This window comes from Chelonia mydas, chromosome 5 (genome assembly GCF_015237465.2).
Source record: "Chelonia mydas isolate rCheMyd1 chromosome 5, rCheMyd1.pri.v2, whole genome shotgun sequence".
NCBI lineage: Eukaryota > Metazoa > Chordata > Testudines > Cheloniidae > Chelonia > Chelonia mydas.
Genome location: NC_051245.2, coordinates 60,656,218 through 60,679,896, shown reverse-complemented (window position 1 = coordinate 60,679,896; position 23,679 = coordinate 60,656,218). Strand labels below are relative to the sequence as shown.

Here is a 23,679-nt window from a genome sequence, read left to right as displayed (position 1 = left end):
TTATGCTAAGGTTGCTATTCTTACCTTTGAGACCTAAAGACTGGACTAATGCAATGCTTTGTCTTATGATCATTCCAACAAAGTCACATCATAAACTCAGCTGATGAACAGCCCTGCAATAATCGTTTGTACCTGTTGCTAATTCCTCCACATCTGAAATCATATCTCGCACAATAGTAGTTCCTATTGTATCAAATGACGTATTGAGTTTATTATTGCTCTACTCGTCTTTAGGGCATCATCTCAGCTGAATCTATTTAATGAATTTTTTTGCTCCTAATGTTACAGTTCACATTGTTACATATACAGTGAAATGTGTCTATTTGTTCTCCCAACTGCACACTTACAGCCTAATCCAGCAAGGTGCTGAGTTTGACAGGAATTAGTCACAATCAATATGCCCTTTCATTCTGTAGCTCTCTTCTCTCTGAGTTTCTGCCAATGTGCCTCTCAAATTTTAAATCTGTTTGCATTTTGTAAACATTTTCTTTAAGTCTCTTAAAGATTTAAAAAGCCCATTCATAATGACTGACTTTCTGAACAGCTTCACATTGAGACAGAGTGCAAGAAAGTCACTGGGGTGTGAAATTCACTCCTATGCACAAAGACAGCATAAGAGCTACACACCGTGACCTCAAAACAAGGCTTAAATGGGATTTAAACTGCACATAGACCCTGTGCGTGCTATCTGCATGGGGGTAAGTTTCACCCCAGATGCATATGTATAGGAGTGTGCTGTATGTTAGCTAAAATAAAAGAAGGGAACTTACATTAGCCAAGCTGTTCCAGAGATCATTATTCTTTGCATTACTATAACTGTGTTTCTTTAAGTAATGAATTATTCCATTCTGGAACACCTCTTCAGTCAGAAAGTTCCGCAGCATGTGCAGAATGCAAGCCCCCTGCAGATGATTTGACACAGTTGAATCAGCATATAAATTCCAGCTGCCTTGAAACAGCCATAACTATGTTATACAACAATGTAAAATTGTTAACACATGGAGAATTTTGAGAACATAAAAGGTGAAAAGTCAAATAAATGGGCACCAAGATGAAAGGCCACAAGTCATTTCAAGATGATGGCTGCAGACTGTAACTAAATCACGAGGGTGCAATGAAAATAGGAGCTGCAGAAGGCCCCAAACACCACAGAAGCACTGTGGTTCTGATGGGTGGAAGGCCAGCTAAAGAGAAGGTATGCAAGGGGGACGCTGCATCACCCATGTATGGAAGAAATGGACTTGGCACTAGATCCTCCGAACCCAGTGTTTAGGGGAGGTTTGGAGACAGGCGAGGGAAGAGGTGCAAACTTGATCAGTGGATTTGTATTTAGTGGAACTAGTGACCACAAACCCACATGCAGCAGGTGCATAAGGGACTATGACCCTTATTCTAACCCAGATGCTAAAGTAAGTAGCTACAGATCTGCCCTTGCCCCACCTGTCGGCTCGAAAGGTGGATTTTGTCCTTCCTCAGCTCCCACATAGCTCCCTGCAGAAAATAATTTCTCCTCAGAGTTAAATTTAGTGCTGATCTATGCCTATTCAACTCTATTGACTTCATTGGGATTGGATAGAGTTAAATCAGCACAGAATGTGACTCCCAAAGTAACTGATGGACCTCCCAAAGTAACCTGACTGGACTTAGTCTCCCTGGCCAATAAAGTGGCACGAGTTGTGACCTCAGATGAAATTATGCATCCTGCCTGAAATAAAATGCTTTTGGTGATCAGTCAAAAGGAGTTTAACTAGAGAAAAAAAGGAGAAAGACAACCCTGATGAAAGTCTGAGCAATAATCTAAGCAGAGATGTCAGTCAGCATAAAAATAAATACACTTGCCAATTCAAAATTATACTTAACAAAATTCTGAAAGAGTGTAACACTGACAAGCCAGCAAGTCAGAGTCACAGGCCAATTCACTTGTGTGTGAACATCAAAGAAATGCTAAGTGCACCAATTCACTCAAATGTTAATTTGGTAAAAAGGAAATGTGAATGATATTGTCTTCACCTTATCTGGAACTTGTTGAGTGCTACTGCATTATATATATATATATATATATATATATATATATATATATCCCTGTACTAAATTAAGCCTAGATCAAAAGTGTGTGTTAACATTAAGATGAGAATTTACTAGATGAAAACTAATGAAGGATTGTTTCAGGCTATCACATTGTATTTACATTATGTCTACCCATCACACAAAATTGGAGCCTTGTAAATGTAAAAGATTGGTAACTTCAAATCATGGGTCTTTGTGTTTGACAGAGGAAATTCACAGACTCTGTTTGCATTTAATCAACAAAGGAAGAGCCCATGCAGTGAATGAATATGCCTGCCAGACTGCCTTCTATGGAAAGACACTATAAGAATGGATTCAGGGGTCGATTCTGTATCTCTGAACTGTTTTGGATTCTAACAGGGTGGAATACTGACCAAGTGGGCAGAGATCTCCAGAATTATTCTGGGTAACCCTGAGGAACTTTGGGAAATCTAGCAGATTACTACAACTCTATTATCATTTTGGATTTACAAACTTTAACTCACCTGTTAATGTATTTTACCTGCTTTAACTGCACAATAACTCTAATTTCTTTTTCTTAGCTAATAAATCTTTAGTTAGTTTACTAGAGAAATTAGCTGCCAGTGTTGTTTTTGTGTAAAATCAAGAGTATCCATTGACTGGGTAGATGACTGATCCTTTGGGATTGGGAGTAACCTAATGTGAGGTGATTTTTGGTTTTAATAACCTTTCATCACAAAATCTAGTTTGTCTGGGTGGCAAGATGCACTGGAGAGCCTAAAGGGACTGTTTGTGACTCCATGGTGAGATTAATACAGTAATCCAGGAGTGCACATTTGTTACTGGCTTGGTGAAATCTAATTACAGACTATGCTGCCAGTTTTGGGTGTCAGCCCTGTTTTCTGACAGTCTGACCTGAACCTCACACTCACAGCTGTGAGCTACTTCAGACAGCATGAGAGATTTTGTTCTTTAACATAAAGGAAATCTAACAATGTAACAGGACGTTACAGAATTCAAGTTGAAATTTGATCTTCAAGCTTCCTATTTTGCCTTCACTTTACACAAATGTATTCCCTTCTGGCCCCAAAAGTTTAAAATATTTTATGGTGATTTTTAGACAGCCATTAGGAAATGTCCTTCATTAAGATACTGTGAGGAAGTGTAACAGGGTACACTGAGTCAGGAGCTGACTCAGCGCCCTGTCACTGAAATCCTTGTCAGTATAGGTTAATTGGGACCTAACCACAAGATCAATTAACTAAGTAGAGCTATAGGGCTAATTTGAGGGGGAAGCAACTCTAGCTGTGGGGAACATATAAATTGAGAGGAAGGAAGCGCAGAGAGGAAAGCTGAGAGCCCAAAGGAAGACAGAGGTGGGCAGGACTGACTGACTGCTGCTAGCTCTGTTCCCTTTCCCAGAAGCTGGCTGGGGGAGTGTAAATATATGTAAAAAGCTCTACAGGTGGTGGCCTGCTGTGGTGTGGTCTGTGGTTAAGGTCTGAAAGGACTCACAAGGGGACCACCCCTTGGCAGGAAGACATTAACTATATAATCTTGTAAATTATTCGAACAGCTGTCCCATGTAAAGTTACTATTTTATTAGCTAATTGTTTTAGTTTCTTTCACAGTAGACAGATCATAAATTATAACAATTTAGAATAATTTGGCCAAGCATATAACTGTATTATGACAACTAAATGCAGACCAACTATAACACTCTGGCGTGAGAAAATGACAGATTTTAGTGCATTTGGAACCAAAACGTCACCACTCATTTTTTCCCCTTAGTATCAGCACCTTTTCTCTCCAAGTTGTAACTTACACATAGACAACGAGATTAAATAAACAAATTACTTTAGTTATTTTGACTGTTATAAGATGATTTAATTAAGAATTTATAGAACAAATGAGAAACTGCAGATGGAAATTCCATATTCACTAAGAGAAATGGAGAGACATGCTGAATTCTCTCTCTCTATAAACTTTAGGACACAATCCTGCAATGTGCAACTCTCTTTGAATTACAAAGCGCTGCATACCCCAGTTATCAGTGGAGTCAATGGGAGCTAAAGGCAAGATTGAGTCTTTATGGCTCAGTCCTTTACCCACCGAAGTGAACAGACATTTTGACATTTGTTACAATGGAATAATACCCGGCTATTAAAGTGCTTTTAGTCAAAAAACTTAATAAGGTGTGATCTTGCGAGGTGCTGCCATTCTTCTGGTGTCAGTGGAAGGTGACGGTGCTTAGCATCATTCTGGAGGGCTCTTCGCAGTTTAGTTTAATCCTTAATCCCACGCCCCTCCTCCTCCCCCACACACACGTTTTGTTCTTTTATAAAGGCAAGTTGTTAATATTATGTCAATGCCAAGTTTCCTGTCTATGCTGCCCGTAACATTATAACCCAGTTATACAACTGAAAAAAAAAATTGCCATTACATATGAATATGAAGCAGATTTACCTTGTCGTATGACACAGTATCAAACATTTCCTTGATCTGTGTTGGGTTTTCTGCTTTTGAAGATATGGGGCGAGATGAGTTCATAGAGTCTCTTCCCATTGCTGCAAAGCAGGTACCTAACAAATAATCATTCTGGAAGAGTAAAAAGATAGTAATTGTGTATTCGCTTCAGGAAAACCATATTGAATTATAAATGAAACAGGCTACAATTTACCATACATACCACTTGCAACTCTGGGTACGTGGCATCAACAGATATAAATTCCATGTATCGAGCAAACCCTTCATTCAGCCAGATGTCATTCCACCATTCCATGGTAACAAGATTACCGAACCACTAAAAATAGATTAAAATATATTTTCAGAAACAGATAAAGAAGATATAAAGGAATTAAGACAAATGGTTCATAAAGAAATAAAATGTTCATTAATGGGTCCCAGACAGAGAGGAAGAATAAAGAACTTCTTCCAACTAAATCAATAATATTACTTCTGACAGTGAGTGTTTTAAAAGATGTACGTATGTCTGATTTCCAGTTAATAGTGAAACATCTCTTCTCAGTCTCAAAAAACTGGTAAGTACATTAACAATAAATCTATCGACAAGGCCAAATTCTGGCAAGAGCTGTGCCATGTCCAGTATCCCAACCCTAGTCTTACCCGGGACAGGATCTGGAATTGGGTCATTTCTTATTACATAAAACAATGATCCTACCACTCTAAGCATTCAGAAAGCTATGCCATCAGTTATCAGCAAAAGTCATTCTCTAACATGTGGCAATAAAATGGATGAGTGCAGGGCTCATCATTACTGTGTGTTGTTCATTTATCACACCAAATTCTTAATCACCAATTTCTTTTTATTTAAATAAATAATAAGGGGAGTACGTTAAATATGGTATACTATTAGGAAAGCCATTACAGGACGAGTACTTGAATCTTTTTTTGAACATAAACGAATGTCACAGGCATTCATCTTTAGAATGTTTCACTGGTTTTATAAAAAAGTGTTAGTTAAGGCCAAATCCTGCTTGCCTTACTGATATGAGTAATTTGTTTAAAGTCAATGGGACCACCTCAGAACTCAGGTGAATAAGATTTGACCCAGAGTTTAGAAATACAGTAAATAAGATATTTAGTAAAGTAGCTTATGAGATATATAGATATTTTCAATATGCTAGCTCAAACAAATAGTTAATTTCTGTATCTGCTACAGAAATTAACAATTGGAAATCTACACTAGTCCTTAATAAATCAAAGCCAGACTAATTTATGAATCAATAGAAAATCAGTTTTTAATGTCAATGCTTTACCATACTGTCATCAGTTACTCTGAAGCCTCTTGATGAATCATGGTATTAATTCCTTAAAATGCAGTTCTACTTTGCAAAGTATTCAAAAATGGCAACTTCTTACTCAATATACATGCTCCTTGCGTTCAGAATCATAGTTGTTTACTAAAGTGGCAAATATAAGGGTTTACAACTTTTGACACCTATTAGTATTGCAGATCCAACATAGCAAAGAATTGGATTCTCTTCACTGATGTACATTGTCATTTCAGAGAGGGAAAATGTCTGTGTGGTTATATAACAAACAGATGATTAAAGAGATCTAGCTTAAATTCCCACCTCTGCGACTGACTTTTTATGTGATCTTGGGCAAGCAACTTTAAGCAAAGAGCATCCAAATTTCACAATAACTTCAAACAGAGCGTGGGAGCTGAGTGCTTCTAAAAGTAAGGCACTTAACTTCTGTGTATCCCTGGTTCCCCACTTGTTAAGAGAAAAAAAGAAGCAATAAAACTTCCCCTGTCTTATAAGGGTTCTGTGTGAATAGTTTATTGTTTGTAAAATGCCTAGGTGCTTTAGTGATGGGGGCCATTTTAAGTAGATAGAATTTTTAACTAAGACCAATCATTTACACTCAGCAAACCTTCTGAAAGCAGCAGAATTTCACTGTTTAACTAAGGGCATAATCTGGCCAGAAAGAACAGTATTTTCTTTCTTTTTGTTCATCATCACCATTCATAAAGGTACCTTTATGAATGGTGATGATGAACAAAAAGAAAGAAAATAGTTTAACACTCAGATCTTAGGGTGAGTTTGCAGAACTGGTAATTAGAAAAAGACATCTTTTCTCCTCTAAAATGAGCACTTTTATGACTGACACATTAGAGACAATGTACATGGAATCCATACTGCCGTTTTTACAGAGCCAATTTTCAGAGCAGAAATACTTAAAAATAAAAATGCTGTTTTGATTAATATCTATAACATATATCCTTCCATGTCCTGATGGATGTGCACAATAGATTATCCAAACTAGACTACCTGATGAGCAAGTTCATGTCCTATCACCATGGTAACCCAAAGTTTGTCAGAAGCTGAAGAAGTCTCAGGATCATAAAGCAGAGAAGTCTCTCTGTATGTGGTCAGGCCCCAGTTCTCCATGGCTCCTGACTGAAAGTCAGGGACAGCAACAAGATCTGAAAAACAGTAGAACTTAATATACGTTGATATGTGGGACATTTGAATCATTGCTCAAGTCTAGTAGAGGAAATAGTAAATGAAAATGTCTCCACTATTGGTTTAATTCAGCTCCCGTTGAAACTGGTGGGAATCTTCTATTGACTTCAATGAGAGTTGATCAGGCAGTATGTGAATAGGTAACATGACAACCACATACTTAAATCTCTTCCAGCTACCAGAAATGCTTTGATGGTCTATTGCTTTCAATAGCTACAGGAACTTTCACCACACAGAGGAAGTACCTCTTTACAGTGCTTCCTGCCACCAAAAAATGATCAAAAGTGAAGTATCTTCCTGATATTGTATAATTTCTCTAATGTTATCAAAGAATAAATGCTGCCAAGAGAAGCAAGACTTACTCAAAGAGACTATTCTGTAATTGTTAATCTTTCCAAGAGCATGAGAAAGAGGATTTGGCCACTGTAAAGTAACTACTTCTGTTTATCACTTTTTTAAAAAATGGATTCCCTAATTTACCAAACCAAATATCTGTATTAATAATTAGGCAAAGCATCCTCAACCGTCCCCCTGAGGATCCTCATAATTGTTTATCCCTAAGAACACCATTTGCAATCACTTCCCACATTTATAAATCTCTGGTTCAGATATATAAATAAATAAAATAAATATACAAAAGCTAGGGAAATTGTGGAACTAACAGGATGCAGGTTATACGTCACTGCTCAAATATTTTACTTTTGCTGTATGCTTTCCCTCATTTTTCTGTATGTTTATTTCGATTGCAAGATCTTCATGGCAGGGATCTCATTTTCATACTTTTTAAGCACAGCACTTATAGATGCTATATGTGACATAACACACTCCTGCATTCACACCCTACTCACTATTGTATTAATCTTTGTACACATGCCTTGTAAGGTACGATTTGAAAACTCATAATTTGGTGCTCAGTCTGGTCCTGATAAAGTTTGTGTGGCAACATTGTTTGTGAAGTTATGAGATTCTCCTATATGATGTTATTAACATGTTCCAAACCTGACAGCCCTGCCCAAACATAAGTTGGCAAACAGGTCTGTCCTAAATAAAGGTATGCATGCTCTGCTTGTTTACAACTTAAATTCAAGTTAGAATAATCAAATAGGAAGGGAAGACAAAGTTCAAACAGGTGAAAAAAACAGAAGGGAATATTTTTCCACATATACTCTTTGGCTCCTGGTTCTCAGCTGGAAATGTTTTTAAGAGAGAAACTGAAACTATAAAAAGGAGGAACAAATACTTGAAGGCACTTCTCTCTCTCTCTCTTACTGCCTACCACATTCACTGTACTTGAAGAGACAGAGGAAGCAGCTGTTGGACTCTGGGGGAGGGGACCTGACCTACAGAAGTTGGTCAGCAAGGCTGCTGAAAGTACGTGGTGAGAAAATTTTGCTTTGAATATAATTTGTTAAGTTAGGCATTAATAAGCCTATTGGTGATTGAGAATTTGGTGTGATAGTATTAATCTATTTTTATTTTTCTTGTAACCATGTCTGACTTTTATGCCTCATTACTTGTATACATTTAAAATCTCTCTCTTTGTAGCTAATAAACTTGTTTTATCTGATCCAGTGTGTTCAAGTTGACATGTAACTCCATTTGGGGCAACAAGTTGTGCAAATATTATTTCCTTAAAGGACTAATGGACTCAGTATATTTGCACTGTCCAGGAGAGGGCTGGGAAGTATGGGATATATGTATCTGGGGGGGAAACCGAGAATGGGCATGTACTGGGTTCACCCTGTGGTAAACTAAGGCTGGTAATAGCTGAGGTGTGGTTGGCTGGCTATAGCACACACATAGACATAGCTGGGAGTGATTTACATGCTGGAGTCTGTTTGTGAGCAGCAAGGCATTGTAAAGGGCACCCTAGGTTACAGAGCAGGAGTGACACAGCTACTCATTAGTCTGGATTGTTCCCTGCTATGACACACTATATAAATAAAAAGTAACGATAAATAAATAATAATAGGCTCAAATTTACTTACCATCTTACAACCTCGTGTTTTATTGAACATTAGGCATAGGTTTCACCAAATTACCTTGTTTTGGGAGAGGGTAATAGATACCAAAATATTGCTCATAGAATTCCAATATCTTTATGGCAGCTTCCAGTGCATAATGAGCTTGATTCAGTTTCTCTGGAGTGACATATACTGACACCTGTTGAATAAATACAATATATACAACTACATGAAATATGGCTTAAATAAAGCAGTTGTTTGGCTGCTTTTCACTTCCTTTGAATTTAGTTTAAGAATGCAAAATGCAGAGTAAGAACTATGGGCTGGATCCACAAAAGGACTTAGGCATTGTGACTGTCTACGTTTCAATGCATAACTTTTAGCCGACTAGAAAAATCATTGAAACAGCAATGCAATACACAAAGCCTGAGTTAGGTGCTTAGGTTCCCTGTATAATAAATGGGGAAAACTAGGTGCCAAAGAATAGTATTCACAAAAGCCCGTATCCTAGCCACTGAAACTAGCCAATGGGAGATGCTGAGGAAAGGGGTGTATTCTAAGCCCACCCTTCTCACAGAGCTAGGCACCCAAGTCCAGGCTGCACGGAGGTACTTAGCTCTGCTAGTGGTCCACAGCCAGAAACCCTCTCCTGGTATCAGGTTCTTAGCCACTTAAGTCATTTCTTGTGAAAATGAGTTAGATATGTGCCTTACTCCACAAAAAACAACCAGATGAGGAGATGGGGGTGCCTACTATATAACATTCAGCCCAGTGGTTAGAGCACTCACCTGGGATGTGGGAGACCCAGACTCAATTCTCTACTCTGCTTGAGGAGAAACGATTTGAACAGAGGTCTCCCACACCAGTCAGATGTGTGCCCTAACTACCTATGGGCTATTCTGATGTGGAGCTCCCCGAATCTCTCCTGTTGAAGCTGATCCACTTTGGATAGATTTTTAAAGAGTCATTAGGTGAGAGAGAGAATGACTCTGTAGCCTGATGGTTAGGGCACCCACCTGGGAGGTGGGAAACCTGAGGTCCAGTCCCCCTGTTTCAGTAATTAAGTATTTATCCAAAGTGGAACCACTTCAAAAGGAGAGATTGAGGGAGCCTGACATCAGAATAGCCCATAACACAGTGGGTGAAGTACTCTCCTGAGAGATGTGGGAGACCCCTGTTCAAATCATCTCTCTCACTCAGGGGGAGGGAGGAAAGGAACCCAGGTCTCCCACATCCCAGGTGAGTGCTCTAACCACTGGATTAAAAGTTATAATGCGGGTGGTGGCAGCACCATCTCCTCCTCATGCTAGATTTTGAATGGGACCTGATCAGGTAGCATGCCTACCAGATTGGGCCCCACAGATGAGGTTGGTGCTCCTCCATTTATCTTATCTTAACAGTTCATGCATCACACAGAGGCTTAGGCGGGAGATAGACATCCAGATGCTTAGAGCGAGACAGCAGTATGCATGCCCAGAAACAGAAACTTAGGCATCTAGGGGACTTTTACAGTGAAAATATAGGCAACTGAATAAGTTTAGGCACCTACAGCATTAGGAGGCAGTGAGCAGTGGTTTTATGGATTGCAGGTGTGACTAAAACTTGGACTTAGGTGCCTAACTACCTTTGTGGATCTGCACCTATGCCATCTTGCTATGGCAAGATGAAGCATGTGTACTTGTCCAGATCCCATGAGCAAAATTTGCTGCACTGAGAACACACCAATAAACAACCAACATTCCATACCTTCTTATCCACTTTCTACATCTTCAGTATAGCTGGCAGGATGTGGTCTGTTGGTTATACTGTGGATTTTATTTGGGTGAACCCTGGATTTGATTCCTAAAAGTTCAACAAAGGCTAGGACCATTGTGTAGGCAGCATCCCCAAACTGTTGGAAGGTAAAAGTTACTTGATTTGCACTGCACATTGCTGACCCTTTTAGCCAAGTAAAGAGCATTGTTGACAGGTTCTGAAAGTAAGTCCAATGGTTAAGTCTGAGTGATCTATGCTGGCTGCGGAAGGAAGGGAAATGGATGGTTTCTCAATTGAATATATAATCACATTTAAAACCTACCTTAATTCCAGATGAAGTTGTACCACTGACTGACTGGAAATCACTAACTATAAATGCTACCAAGTAGGTGCTCATTTTTACACTCTCTGCAAAGTGATCTTCAAACAGGTTGTTGTCTAGCTTTAGAGTCTTTACCTAGAAAACATGAATTGGGACAGACCACATATACTCAGTTCTGCTTCTAGTATGTAGATGCATTTCATTTTTTAATAAAACTGCCAGCTGTTCTTTGTAAGACTGTTCAACATATATTATCCAATGTGAAAGTTAAGCGGGAACTTAGGCAAGCACTGCGAGATGGGGTAAATTACCTGCCTAACCTTCCTGTAGCTGAAGGATAGAATAATCAGGGCTGGTGAGTAAAGGACCAATGATCAGCTCAGAGATTTTTTTATTTTTAATATAGGACATAATAATAACATAGGATTTGCCATACCAAATGATCAGACTATTGGTTCATCAAGTCAAAATATCCTGCCTGTGACAATAGTCCATACCTGATATTTCAGAGGAAGGCAGATAAATGTTTTTTGCAATGTTCCTTCCTGCTTTGCTAAATTTCTTCCTGTCCCCTGACGGTAATCAGTTTATGCCCTGAAGCGTGATTCATACATTCAGATTTTAAGGCCATCTAGTCTGACCTCTTGAATAACACAGGCCATGAGATTTGATTACTGTTATTTTAGCATATATAATTATAGATGCTGCTAAAGAGGTCACAAAATTACCCTTCCATGGTATCTGCCTCTGACATTCTACAGCAGTGAATTCCTCAGGCTGATGCTGCATGAAGAATTATTTCTTTGAATTAGTTCTATATACCCCCTTATTCTCATATTATTGACAATGTAAAAACACGGGACAAAACAACTCTTTGCTTGATATAAGGAAATCACAGGCCCACCTTATTTGGTCTCATATAAACACATGAATAGCAACCACCCAATAAAGAAAGGAAGAAAATACATACATGGATGCAAAGCACTTGAGGATACGACTGAAAAAATTCACCTTTGGCATATTAGATAGTGCACTATGTTGCCCATCCCTCCGAATCTTTATTGTATAATTTGCCTTAAAGGATGGTTCATCAAAACATGGAAATGCCATGCGGGCTGAAGTAGGTTCAAAATGAGTAGAAGCCAACAATCTGAAAGGAGACAGCAAGCAGCAGAATTTGCAAGAAAAGTGTTTTTCTTTACCAAGCTAAATTAATAAATCAAAACTCATTCAACATTCACTTGATAGCCTATAAGGAAAATTGCTTGCTTAAAGGAAATCTAAACAGTAAGGTAGCTGTAGAGACTTTTCAAAGCACTTAGTGGGTGCTGTCCTTGAGGCACCATAGCTCAGAACCTCAATTGTATTTAAGCACCTAACTCCCATTGATTTCAGTGGGAGTTAGGCACCTATATATCTTTGAGAATCCTGTCATTTGTTGTAACTGTGTCAGGAGAAAACTGTATTGTAACTAGGTTCTCTGACCATGACAAAATCCTGATACCAGGTCACAGTACAATTGTCCCCTGTCAAAATTACAAAATGGTTAAGTCATAAGAGAGACAGATCTGAACTATGTATCCATGCTGCCACTGACGCTATTTTTGATTCTTCAGAATAACATGTAATCTGATTAAAGAGACTAGGTGGGTGAGGTAATCTCTTTATCTCACCAACGGAATTTGATTCAATAAGCAGGGCCCTACCAAATTCATGGCCAAGAAAAACCTCGTCACATACCATGAAATCTGATCTTCCTCCATGAAATCTGGTTTTTTTTGGTGTGCTTTTACTCTATACTGTAAAGATTTAATGGGGGAGACCAGCGTTTCTCAAATTGGGGGTCCTGACCCAAAAGGGAGTTGCAGGGGGGGTCGCAAGGTTATTTTAAGGGGAAGGGTCACAGTATTGCCACCCTTACTTCTGCACTGCCTTCAGAGCTGGGCAGCTGGAGAGCTGTTGGTCGGGCACCCAGCTGTGAAGGCAGTGTCCCACCAGCAGCAGCGCAGAAGTAAGGATGGCAATACTACACCATGCCACCTTTACTTCTGTGCTGCTGCTGGCGGCGGCGGCTCTGCCTTCAGAGCTGGGCTCCTGGCCAGCAGCTGCCGCTCCCCAGCTGCCCAGCTCTGAAGGCAGCGCTGCCGCCAGCAACGGCGCAGAAGTAAGGGTAGCAGTATTGCAACCCCCCCTACAATAACCTTGTGACACACACCCACAACTCCTTTTTTGGTCAGGATTCTGACAATTACAACACCGTGAAATTTCAGATTTAAATAGCTGAAATCATGAAATTTATGATTTTTTAAATCCTATGACCATGAAATTGACCAAAATGGACTCTGAATTTAGTAGGGCCCTACCAATAAGACAAGCTTTCAAGCTTGTCTCCAACAGAAATTGATCCAATAAAAGATATTACCTCACCCACCTAATCTCTCTCATATCCCGGGACCAAAATGGCGACAAGCCACAGCATAAAACATATAATTACAGAAGAAGTATTTGAAAAGTGAGATTCTCCTCACCCCTTTCGAACAATTAATTAGGAATTACTTATAAAGTCCAACAGAAATTGGTAACTCCGAGATGCTTATACAAGCGCATAGTGGAAGATGGTGAAAAGTTTATGAAGATGTTTGTACCCTTATCTAGAGAGAGTAACATTTTCAAAAGCACCTAAGTGATTTAAGAGCTTACGCCCAATTTACTTTAATTAATTGCCTCTCAGTGATTCTTGACAGCTGACTAAAATTTCCATTGATGTCACTGCAAGTCTCATACTAGAATCAAGATCAGATTATGAAATTGAAATCTATACTTTAGACAACATATTCACTGTTGGAGTAGAATGGAGTAGTATTTTACCCTAAAAGTGTATTAATTGAGGTTGATATAGTAATCAGTTCTTACAGTTTCTATTTAAATAGAGCTTTGGAATAATTGTTGGTTTATATTGTTGCTGTATTTTTTCTTTTCTGACTTTATGAAAAAAATTAATATTAAATAGTTATTTTTTTCATAAAATCAGAAAAGAAAAAATACAGCAACAATAAAAACCAACAATTATGGTGTGGGAGACATTATTACATGAAGAGAGTGGAATACAACAATAGCAGTATTAATGTACAGCAAACAAAATAAAACCCTTAGAGATAAAAAGTCAGCATGTTATTAAACTATTATAGCATTATTTTCTCCAGTTTAAAGTACAAGAGCTTTATACTGAGAAGATCAATATAACAATAGGGTATGAAGTCTTTTGTAGCCTTTATTTACCTTGTTTGACCATCCTTAGTTTTGTAAGTACTTTTATAAAAGCCATAGAAACCGTCTGAAAGATTGGCAATATAGTTTATAGAAAGGAAATACTTCTTATCCACCAGCAATGGCTCAGCATATAGAAAGGCAATTTGCTCATGGGGCGGGTATTCCAAAACTTTCATTTGTTTTAAATCTGCTTGGGTCTTTCCATTTTCCTCCTCAATAGCTGCACTGGTGATTTCCAGATGTTTGCTATGTAAGACTATGGTGCTAGTTTCATGTACCACAGTGACTTGAATCTTCACAGATCCCATGAATATTAATGAAGTCAGATTCGGGTGAATTAGAAGGTCATAATGGACTGGAAGAATCCAATCAGGGAGCCTTAATTTATTCCACGGAAATGGCTGTCCATTTGTTGCTATAGGAAAAGATGTGTTTTCACTGCTTCTTTCTCCACTGAGGGCATAATTAATTCCAACAGAGTTCAAAATGTGTAATATCAATAGCATTGCCACCAGCCACTGAAATGTTGTCATTGTTCATAGGATTTGGTATTTTAGCTACTTCAACATTTTATTCTAACACTCAAAAACAAAAACAAAAAAATAAAAACACACATCTTCTGTCTAGCGGAGACTTTCTTGACTGCTTATCCTGAAAGGCAGAAAAGGACCAATATGAGCACTCTGTATATGTACAATCAAGTTAATTTGGGCAGAACCTGACTTATTTTAAAAATGTGTTAACGTTGCTCTGACAACGCATCATGGACCCAATCCTGCAATCCAATCCATGCTGGTGCAGGGGTCTGCCAGCATGGCTCTGATTGCAGGATCCAGACACATGTTTTTAAGTATTGTATTCCATGTTCAGGTGAAGGCATCATTAAGAGTTGATTTTCACAAACTGTGATACTCAGAAGTGTGTGCAACTGTATGGATAGTTATCACAGCTATGTGAGAGTGCAAGATATTTGAATGAATTTTTTGTGCATTGGAGGGGGAAAACCCCCCAATAATTCTTTAAAATTCTGTTTGGCTCTTCCTGCTTTGTTTTTGCTTTTGTATTTAGCACTGCCTTACCTATGTTTAAAAAATGCAAGATTAAAAGAAGAAATGTTGGGTTCCTCCAATTGTGAACTTGGATGATGAAAAGATTTAGCATCCCCTTAGCAGCCATGAAAATGAAGATGCAGCAAGCAGCCCTGAGAAACTAAGTAGGACCCTTCCAAACAACCCAAATTCAGTACCAGAGTACCCAGTGCCACAGACCAGGCTGTTTTTTCAGCAGCAACAGAGAGCCAAATGTCAGAGATCAGGACCCCTGCGAATGATGCTGCTCTAGCTTGGGTGCAGACATTTTTCTGCCTAAATGAATGTCAGTCAACCACCAAAGAAATTTTAAGAGCTGTGCAACTCTGACACGCGTCTGTGATTTGCTTTAAGACACTTTATAATTAAGGCTATGATTTTTTCCACGGAGGTCGCAGAAGTCACAGAATCTGTGACTTCCTGTGACCTCCGTGAATTCAGCCCTGTCAGCCAGGAGCTGCAGGGTCTCCTCGTCGCCTGCTCCAGCAGGAGGACCCCACAGTTTCCCGTGGACGTAGGAGCTGGGTGCCAGCAGGGGCCCCCCACAGCTCCTGGCCAATGTGGGCGTTCCCCGGAGCTCCTGGCTGCCACGGAGGGTAGGGTACCCTAGAGCTCCGAGCTGCCACAGGCGCTGTGGGTCCTTCAAAACTCCCAGCCACTGTGGGTGGTGGGGGTACCCTGGACCCCCGAGCTGGGGGACCCTGAAGCTCTGAATCTCTACAGGCAGTAGGGGCCCCCAGCGCTGGGAGCAGCCCCAGTAGCTACCCAACCTCTACAGGTGGTGTGGGGACCCCACAGCTGAGCGCCCCATTTTGTCAGGGATATTTTTAGTAAAAGTCAGGGATAGGTCACAGACTTCCGTGAATTTTTCTTTACTGCCCGTGACCTGTCCGTGTCTTATACTAAAAATATCCCTGACAAAATCTTAGCCTTATTTATGTTTATAAATACAAGATATACAGGTTAGATAAAATTGAAGGCTCAAAACTGCAAAGTCACTCTTAGAAGCACAAAATTGTACTTAAAATGCTCAGAGGACAGAATACCAATCAAACTGTGCACCAATGACCCACACTAAAAATCCGCAACCAATTCAGTTAAACATTGTCTGTTTGTTACAAATCATCAGGGCCCCACTTTTAAGCCTCAGTACCTGACTGTTTTTCATTTGTTTCCCAAAATAATAGAAGTAAAACTATTGAAATTTTATTTTGTACTTTTGCTTACAAAAGTTATTTTAATGTGAAGCTGAGTGAATAAAGAGATCTCCAGTTTTACATATATTTTATTATTTTTCACAGTTTCAACTCACATTTTAAATTCATTCATTTATGAAAGACATTTTGCAAATAGTTACAAGTTATCAGGAAAAAAAACAAAGCAACAGTAATTCCCAAGATTTAATGGTGAATGGAAAAATCTCCAAAATTGTCTTTATCAGTGAATAAAGAACTATGATAATTGTGATGTTCTATTGCCTCCCCTTAAGTATTTGCTATATGCGCCAAACGCTGTTTGCTGGCTCTAAGATCTTAGTCTGGATTTCCCGCCACCCCCTCCCCCGTGCAGAGGGCACAGCAGAAGGCTTACTCACCACTAAAATCTCACTTAAGGCTCTAGCTCAGGCTCTCATACATCCTAGGGAACGCTCATGTTTAAAGTAAATCATAAGGTTTTGTGCCTTGCTGATCAGGGCCTACTCTTTGAAATACGATTTAAGTGTTGCACAGGCCTTCTGATGGCCCTCTGCACAGAGTGAATTTCACCCTCAGTGGCTGATTGTTTTAGTCTTTCTTAAACCAGTAAAAGAGGCCTAGGATAACATAAACATTTTAAAATCCAGTAAAAATAAAATACAGAACATAAGTAAAACAAGAAAATAGGTGCTACAGTACATTACCGTCTCATCTCTTTCTTTAACCGTACAGAAGGCAGAATTGTCCTTTTATTTTCAGTTTCTTTTCAGTTTGTCGTCACCCACTCTTGTTGAGACAAGAGTAGGAAAATAGCCACCTCTTGTGGATGCCAATTGAAAGATTTTTAACTTTTCAGAAACAACTTTGCAATATTCTATCAAAATATAATCTGCTGTCCTATACTTAGTTATTTGTGAAACAAATGCATATATATGCTTTTTCTTCGCAGCTATCCCTGAAACAGACTGAAACTGTAGTAAAACTGCTTTTAAGGCATTAAAAGTAAAGATGTGTACTGAGGGCTTACATTTGAGGAAGCTTTAAAAATAGAAAAGGAATAGGACTTAGGCACTTACCCCCTTCCCAAGCTCATTTCAAAATCCTAGACTAAAAAAAACCCAACAACCTTGAAATCTGTACTGTTGATTTTTATTTTAAACTGAAGTCAAAGGTCTGACGATCTACTCCAATGGAATTTTCCTCCCAAAAGACAGTTATAATCATGGGCTGTCTTCTCTATTTCTGCATAGGATTTTTGTTCTATTGCCAAACAAACAGCAATTTCTGAAACCATAACATTTGGTCATTAATTGTGCAGCAGAGAAATATTGATGTTATTGGTCAGTGCAGTATTTTTCATAAAGCTGTTCTGAAAAACAGTGCACTTGTTAGAAAAACAAAATCAGTATGGTATGAAAAACCCTTCTCCATTTTTGACAAACACCAGAACTACCCACTTTCCACCCCACCTTTCTCCTCCATGTCATTAATCCACACAATAATTAATGACACTCAGTAGAGCAATTCTACATATGATCCCTATATTTTAGAATTGTGTAACTTCTTTTGTTAACACAAAAGAAAGGAATCCTAGTGAATTTATATCAGTGGGTGACATAGCTAGAGAAAGGCCTCAAGCCAAGGACTGTCATACTAATCATATTGTGTAGGTATCAGAGGAACTATATAAAGTGCTATTATGCCCAATGATCACAGAAAAAACTAGGCTTGGCTACCAAGTTTCAGTCATGATGTCAAACCATTCATAGTTACATATTGCAGCTATTTCTACTTGACAGTATGGCCCACACCACTGTCTCTTGGAGATAAGCAGACATTTTAATAGAAAATTCAATAAAGCAAACTATTTCAACTCCCCCTCCCCCCCCCCCCAATATCAGTACTTCAGGATTAACAAAAAATTGAGGCAACCGTGATTCCCATATTGGTATGGGCACTGGATAGTATAAATCAATAGTATGTTTTCAGTTGTGTAAAATGATGCAGGGACCTGGGGAAAGTTCTGAAAAAGAATGCATCTCAAGGCGGCTAGCTACTGAAGAGAAAGCAAGCTATTGCCAGAAATTTTTTTGGGAAGAGTTTGTCTATCCATAGGTATCTAGATGTTTATAACTGGCTCATCTCCATGTTACTGAGCATCTGTATAAAAATGCTGCATGTAACTTGTAAGCAACTAGTTTTGTTGCCATAGCTGCTCAAAAGTTTTTACGCATCAGCAACTTGGAACCCTGATAAACACCTGTTGCTTCTGATTCTCCATAAAGGCCTCAAAGGCTACAGACACCTGTTAGACAAGACCCAGATTAAAGAGAGAGAGAGAGGTGTTGGGGGCATATGAGATTGTACAGCTGTATATCTTTTAAAGCTACATTGATGACCAGTCACTGTTCTCCAAGATTAAAGTGATTTGAGAGCCCTAGTGCCCAGCTATTGCACTGATCAAAGTCTGATGAAATGATAGCACAACTTACTACCATTTCTAAGAGTTTTGGACCCACGTAAGGGGATGTCTGGTCTGTACCAGACAAAAAAATAAAAATGGACAATATGGCTATTGGCCTACCTGCCTTCTAGCTACTACCTGTAACTTTCACAAGGTGGTTTAGATTAGCATGCTTGAATGCTCCCAGAGAACTTCTAACCCTCTCACTGTACATTTTAAATAGTTACAATACTAATCAAAGTTTTAAGGCTTTAAGCTTCTACAGTTTTTGAACTGATAAAACCTATTTATGTTCCAAATGGTGAATGACACCTGTGGAGCCCTCCACATTCAGAGTTACAGTAGACCACTCATTTATGAACACCAATCATACAAATGATTAGTTATATGAACCATTTTTTTCAACTGATGAAAAGAAGACAACCACAATCACATAAGAGTTATACTGATGAACAAGTCAACACTCCTTCACAGTCTGATGCCTCCATTGCATTGAAACTCTTTTACTGTAGTTTGAAGAACAAGAAAGCAATGCCCTACACCATACTACAATTCATGCACTGTATCTACCGTAATTTTCAGATGTTTCATTTTATGAACTCCCAATCCCCAGCTAGTGTGTGTGTGTGTGTGTGTATATACACACACCCCTACTGTATTCAGATTATGGGATTGGCATAGAAAGGTTCAATCAGCATTCGCCTAGGTTTTCCCTAAGATGGCACTACATAGTGAGAGAGAAGCTCAGTTATCCAGACAAGTAAATTCATACAATTCCCTGTTAACCTTGTCAAAGAATACTCTCATAACAGGGCCAGCTGTCACCCAACCCCCGCCCCAGTACTCTCCTGTGCCCTTCCTATTCCCCCACCAAAACAAACTCCACACTCCCTCTTTTAGTTACAGTCCTTCTGAGAAGCTTCTGCATTTTTATTAAATTAACAAGGTTCTCAAAAACAAAAACAATCATCCACTCAGGCTCCAGTGAGGCACAGCCCCACCTTCCTGAGAATTGTCAGGATCACTGCCAAAGACACTCTTTCCACTCAGTTCCTTCACTTCAAGAAACCCACCAGGGACTGTAGCTTCCTGTTGTCTTTTACCCAGGATCATCTGATTCAACCCAGATGTGGCTCATCCTGTAATAGGGCTGGTGTAGGCCCAGGCTCTCCAACCCATGGACAAGCCACCCTGTTACAATTCTGAACACTCCAGACAAATGAGGGGTTGTTTCTGAGTTATTGCTCTAGTCTTGAGAGCAATCAACAAGATTAATTTCATAACACTACTATAATTTGGGGGTTTACTTGCCACTTACTCCCCTGCTAAGAGATACAATTAGACTGCACAGTTGTAGTGTTAATACATGATATACAAACATTGCTAATAAAAGTTTTGCCAGTTTACCACAGAAACTTTAATCATAAACAATAAAGCCAATCTGGATTTTTCTTAAAGCATCTAAGTGGTAATTAAGTAAGTCAGCATAATACTGTTTGCTGTTTGACTTCATCACAAAGGAAAACAGAAAACTAAGGACTGTCTACCCAAGGACATTGTACTGATTTAACTAAATCAGTTTAAAAGCAGATTTAGTTAAATCAGTGCAACTCCCTTGTGTGGATACTTATTTCAGTTTCAGAATGCCCTAGATTTAGCTTAAATTGGTTCCTTACCTTTTTGATGCTAATTTGATATAAGGCATTCTAAAGTTAAGACTAAAAACTTAAAGTATCCACACACTGTGGGTTGCATCTATTTAAATAAACCTGTTTCTAAACTAATTTGAGGTTTCAGAGTAACAGCCGTGTTAGTCTGTATTCGTAAAAAGAAAAGGAGTACTTGTGGCACCTTAGAGACTAACCAGTTTATTTGAGCATGAGCTTTCGTGAGCTACAGCTCACTTCATCGGATGCATCCGATGAAGTGAGCTGTAGCTCACGAAAGCTCATGCTCAAATAAACTGGTTAGTCTCTAAGGTGCCACAAGTACTCCTTTTCTTTAAACTAATTTGGTTACATTGGTTATGACTTTCTCATATAGAGAAGGGTGAAGGCTCCACAAGCTCCAGAGAGAGAGCAGACTTTGTGGTCTGCCATTGTTAGAATCATTAGCATTGGTCTGTCTAAGGCAGGGGGTTAGAGTGGGCCTTTGTGCTCAGAGCTGTGTAAGAGACACATGCATACTTGCAGTGTCCCAGGAGGAGCACCAGGAAGAAATTTTGAATTGGGATTTATCTACATTACAATGGCTTATCAAGTTTCAACATGCATTAACTACCATGACTGTAAACTATAAAGTAGTCAAAGAACAAATATTTTGTTCCTAGTCATTTTTCAGTTACAATTCCTCACGTGTCCAACTTGCTGAGGTGTGCAGGTAGTGAAAGGAAAGGAAGTAACTTCACTCCCTCTTGCTTGGCCAACTCTCCCCACTGCGGCCATTTGCTCATGGAGTGAAGAGGGAGAATTAGGCCCCTATGATCTTGCTTCTGCTCCCAGAGATGGAATCTAGGCAGCCGGGGGTAGGGGTGAAGGACAGTCTATCCCACAATGAACAGAGTGGCTGCAGAAGATCACATACATATCTCAGCTCTCTATGGGTTGCACTTTTGGAATCCTTAAGCAGCTGAACAAAAAAAGTGGTGGAAATAAGGTGGAACCATAGATGTAAATGAAGCATGCTATTATAATTATATCTTAGTTGTACAGTCTCTAAACACTCTTTTTTTTTTAGTTTTACAAGACCAAAATTATTTCTTAGTGTTACTGAATAGAGGGGCCCTTGCCCCCAGAGAACGCAGGGTCCCTGGCTACTCTAGGAAAATAGGTCATGCATTCAAATATATTGGTGAACACAGTTTTAAAGAGAACGTTAACCTAGACAGAGCCAGGCTATTTAGCCAGATGTGGTTAACAACAGGCTCCCACCCTAGGGGTCAATCACAATCAGCTAACATGTATTAGACCCAGCTCATACTCCTGGTGCGGCCAATGCCACAGCCACAGCCTGCATGCTCTGTAGTAATGTGCTTCTTATGGTGTACTGAGCATGCTCATTTCATCTGCTGAAGCCACTGCCCTTCACCCTGCCCTTATTAGCTGTAAAAATCTGCTGACTGCTATTTACAGGGGCTACAAAGGGGCAAAGGGGGTGAATCGGAGCAGGGGGGTGGCCAGGATCTGAGCAGGGGGTGGAAATTGACTGGTCATGGGGGTCAAGCAGCTGGAGGCAGAATTAGGAGAGGGGCTAAAGGGCAAAATCAGGCCGGGGAGGAGGAGCAGGAGTTAAGCTTGGCGTGAGGTGCTGGCAGACGGTGACAGAGGGCAAAACCCGGCACAGGCAGGGGCACAGAGAGTAACAGTTACCCCAGTGGGATTGAGACACCTGTGTTTGCAAAAATGGTGGGGGGCAAAGGGGCTTTTTTAATTTCCCCTCTCACAGAAAGCACCTCTCAGCATTGGCTTCCCAGGGCTGAGTTCTTAAAGGCACAGGCATCCCAATGCCTAGTCAATGCAACTCTTTGTCTGATCTAACCTACTGAGGCTACGTCTACACTACAAAGTTCAAAGCGCTGCCGCGGGTGCCAGTGTTCCTGGTAATCCACCTTGATGAGGGGATTAGCTCTGAGCACTGGGAGCCGAGCCTGTCCACACTAGCACTTTAAAGCGCTCAAACTTGCTGTGCTCGGGGAGGGGGTGATTTTTCACACCCCAAGGCAGCAAGTTAGAGCGCTTTAACTTGCCAATGGTGATAATCCCTGAGACTTAATTCAGTTAAACATTTTACATATATCCCCTCAGAAACAAAGAACCCCTTATCACTGTATCTGATTGCATAGAGTCTCCTAGCAGTTTACCAAGTTGTCTTATCTGCTGCTGCGATTCCCTGAATTCCCTGAATTTTTAAATTTAATTTTTTCTTCTCATTTTAGAGCTGACTGAATTTCTGGCCTAGTGTCAAAACTTTGTTTTGAGTCAATCCACCAATGGGAATTGCCTTTTTGCAACTGTTATTTTGCCTCTCAGTCTAGCCCTTAGTGTTTTTCCGCATGCCATTGTAAACAACTTGATTCTCAAATATTCAGTAAAGCCTCAACTGGAGTATTGTGTCCAGTTCTGGGTGCCACATTTCAGGAAAGATGTGGACAAATTGGAGAGTCCAGAGAAGAGAAAAAAAAAAAACATTTAGGGTCTAGGAAACATGACCTATGAGGGAAGTAGCATCTTTTTACAAAAGCTGTTTCTTACAGTCTACATGTATAAATAACTGCTAGAGATAGTACATTTCTACACGTAGCAATTTCACATACACTACAGTGCAATAAACTACTACCTGCACATTCCTACGCGGAGCAGTTTAATACACTACACCTGTAAGTGTTCACACGCGGTGGGAGCCAACATCGGACTCGCTCCTTTGTTCGGGGGCCTGACCCTGCGCTGCCCTGGGCATCCCCGATCCACAGGGGCTCCTGTGGGTGCTACAGGTACTCAGGGCGCAGCACCCCGCAGGATCGGGCTTCTCCCTGTGGCTGCCTCTCGGTGGCAGGGGGCTAGGTTATTGTAGGGTCGCCCGAACCGCCTTGCTGCTGGGGC

The 23,679-nt window shown here is 39.8% G+C and overlaps 1 protein-coding gene across 7 annotated transcripts in view; it reads right to left on the bottom strand.

Moving 5' to 3' along the window:
• Window positions 1–23,679, bottom strand: part of LOC102930320 (endoplasmic reticulum aminopeptidase 2) — a 40,355-nt gene that overhangs the window by 15,995 nt on the left and 681 nt on the right. For 2 of the 7 annotated variants that reach the window (XR_006290921.1, XM_037903288.2), the window contains exons 1-9: window positions 17,322–20,173; window positions 14,343–14,984; window positions 12,075–12,213; window positions 11,064–11,198; window positions 9,065–9,185; window positions 6,828–6,982; window positions 4,718–4,831; window positions 4,495–4,626; window positions 771–902 (exon numbers count right to left, since the gene is read on the bottom strand). Coding sequence is in view for 6 of the 7 variants with exons in the window: in XM_037903288.2 (XP_037759216.1) it covers window positions 771–902; window positions 4,495–4,626; window positions 4,718–4,831; window positions 6,828–6,982; window positions 9,065–9,185; window positions 11,064–11,198; window positions 12,075–12,213; window positions 14,343–14,866 (1,452 nt within the window). In the remaining variant the exon portion in view is untranslated. Of the gene's footprint in view, window positions 1–770; window positions 903–4,494; window positions 4,627–4,717; window positions 4,832–6,827; window positions 6,983–9,064; window positions 9,186–11,063; window positions 11,199–12,074; window positions 12,214–14,342; window positions 14,985–17,321; window positions 20,174–23,416; window positions 23,642–23,679 lie in introns of those variants that run through there. The other 5 variants (XM_043546717.1, XM_037903289.2, XM_037903287.2 and 2 more) reach the window with 5 other exon arrangements.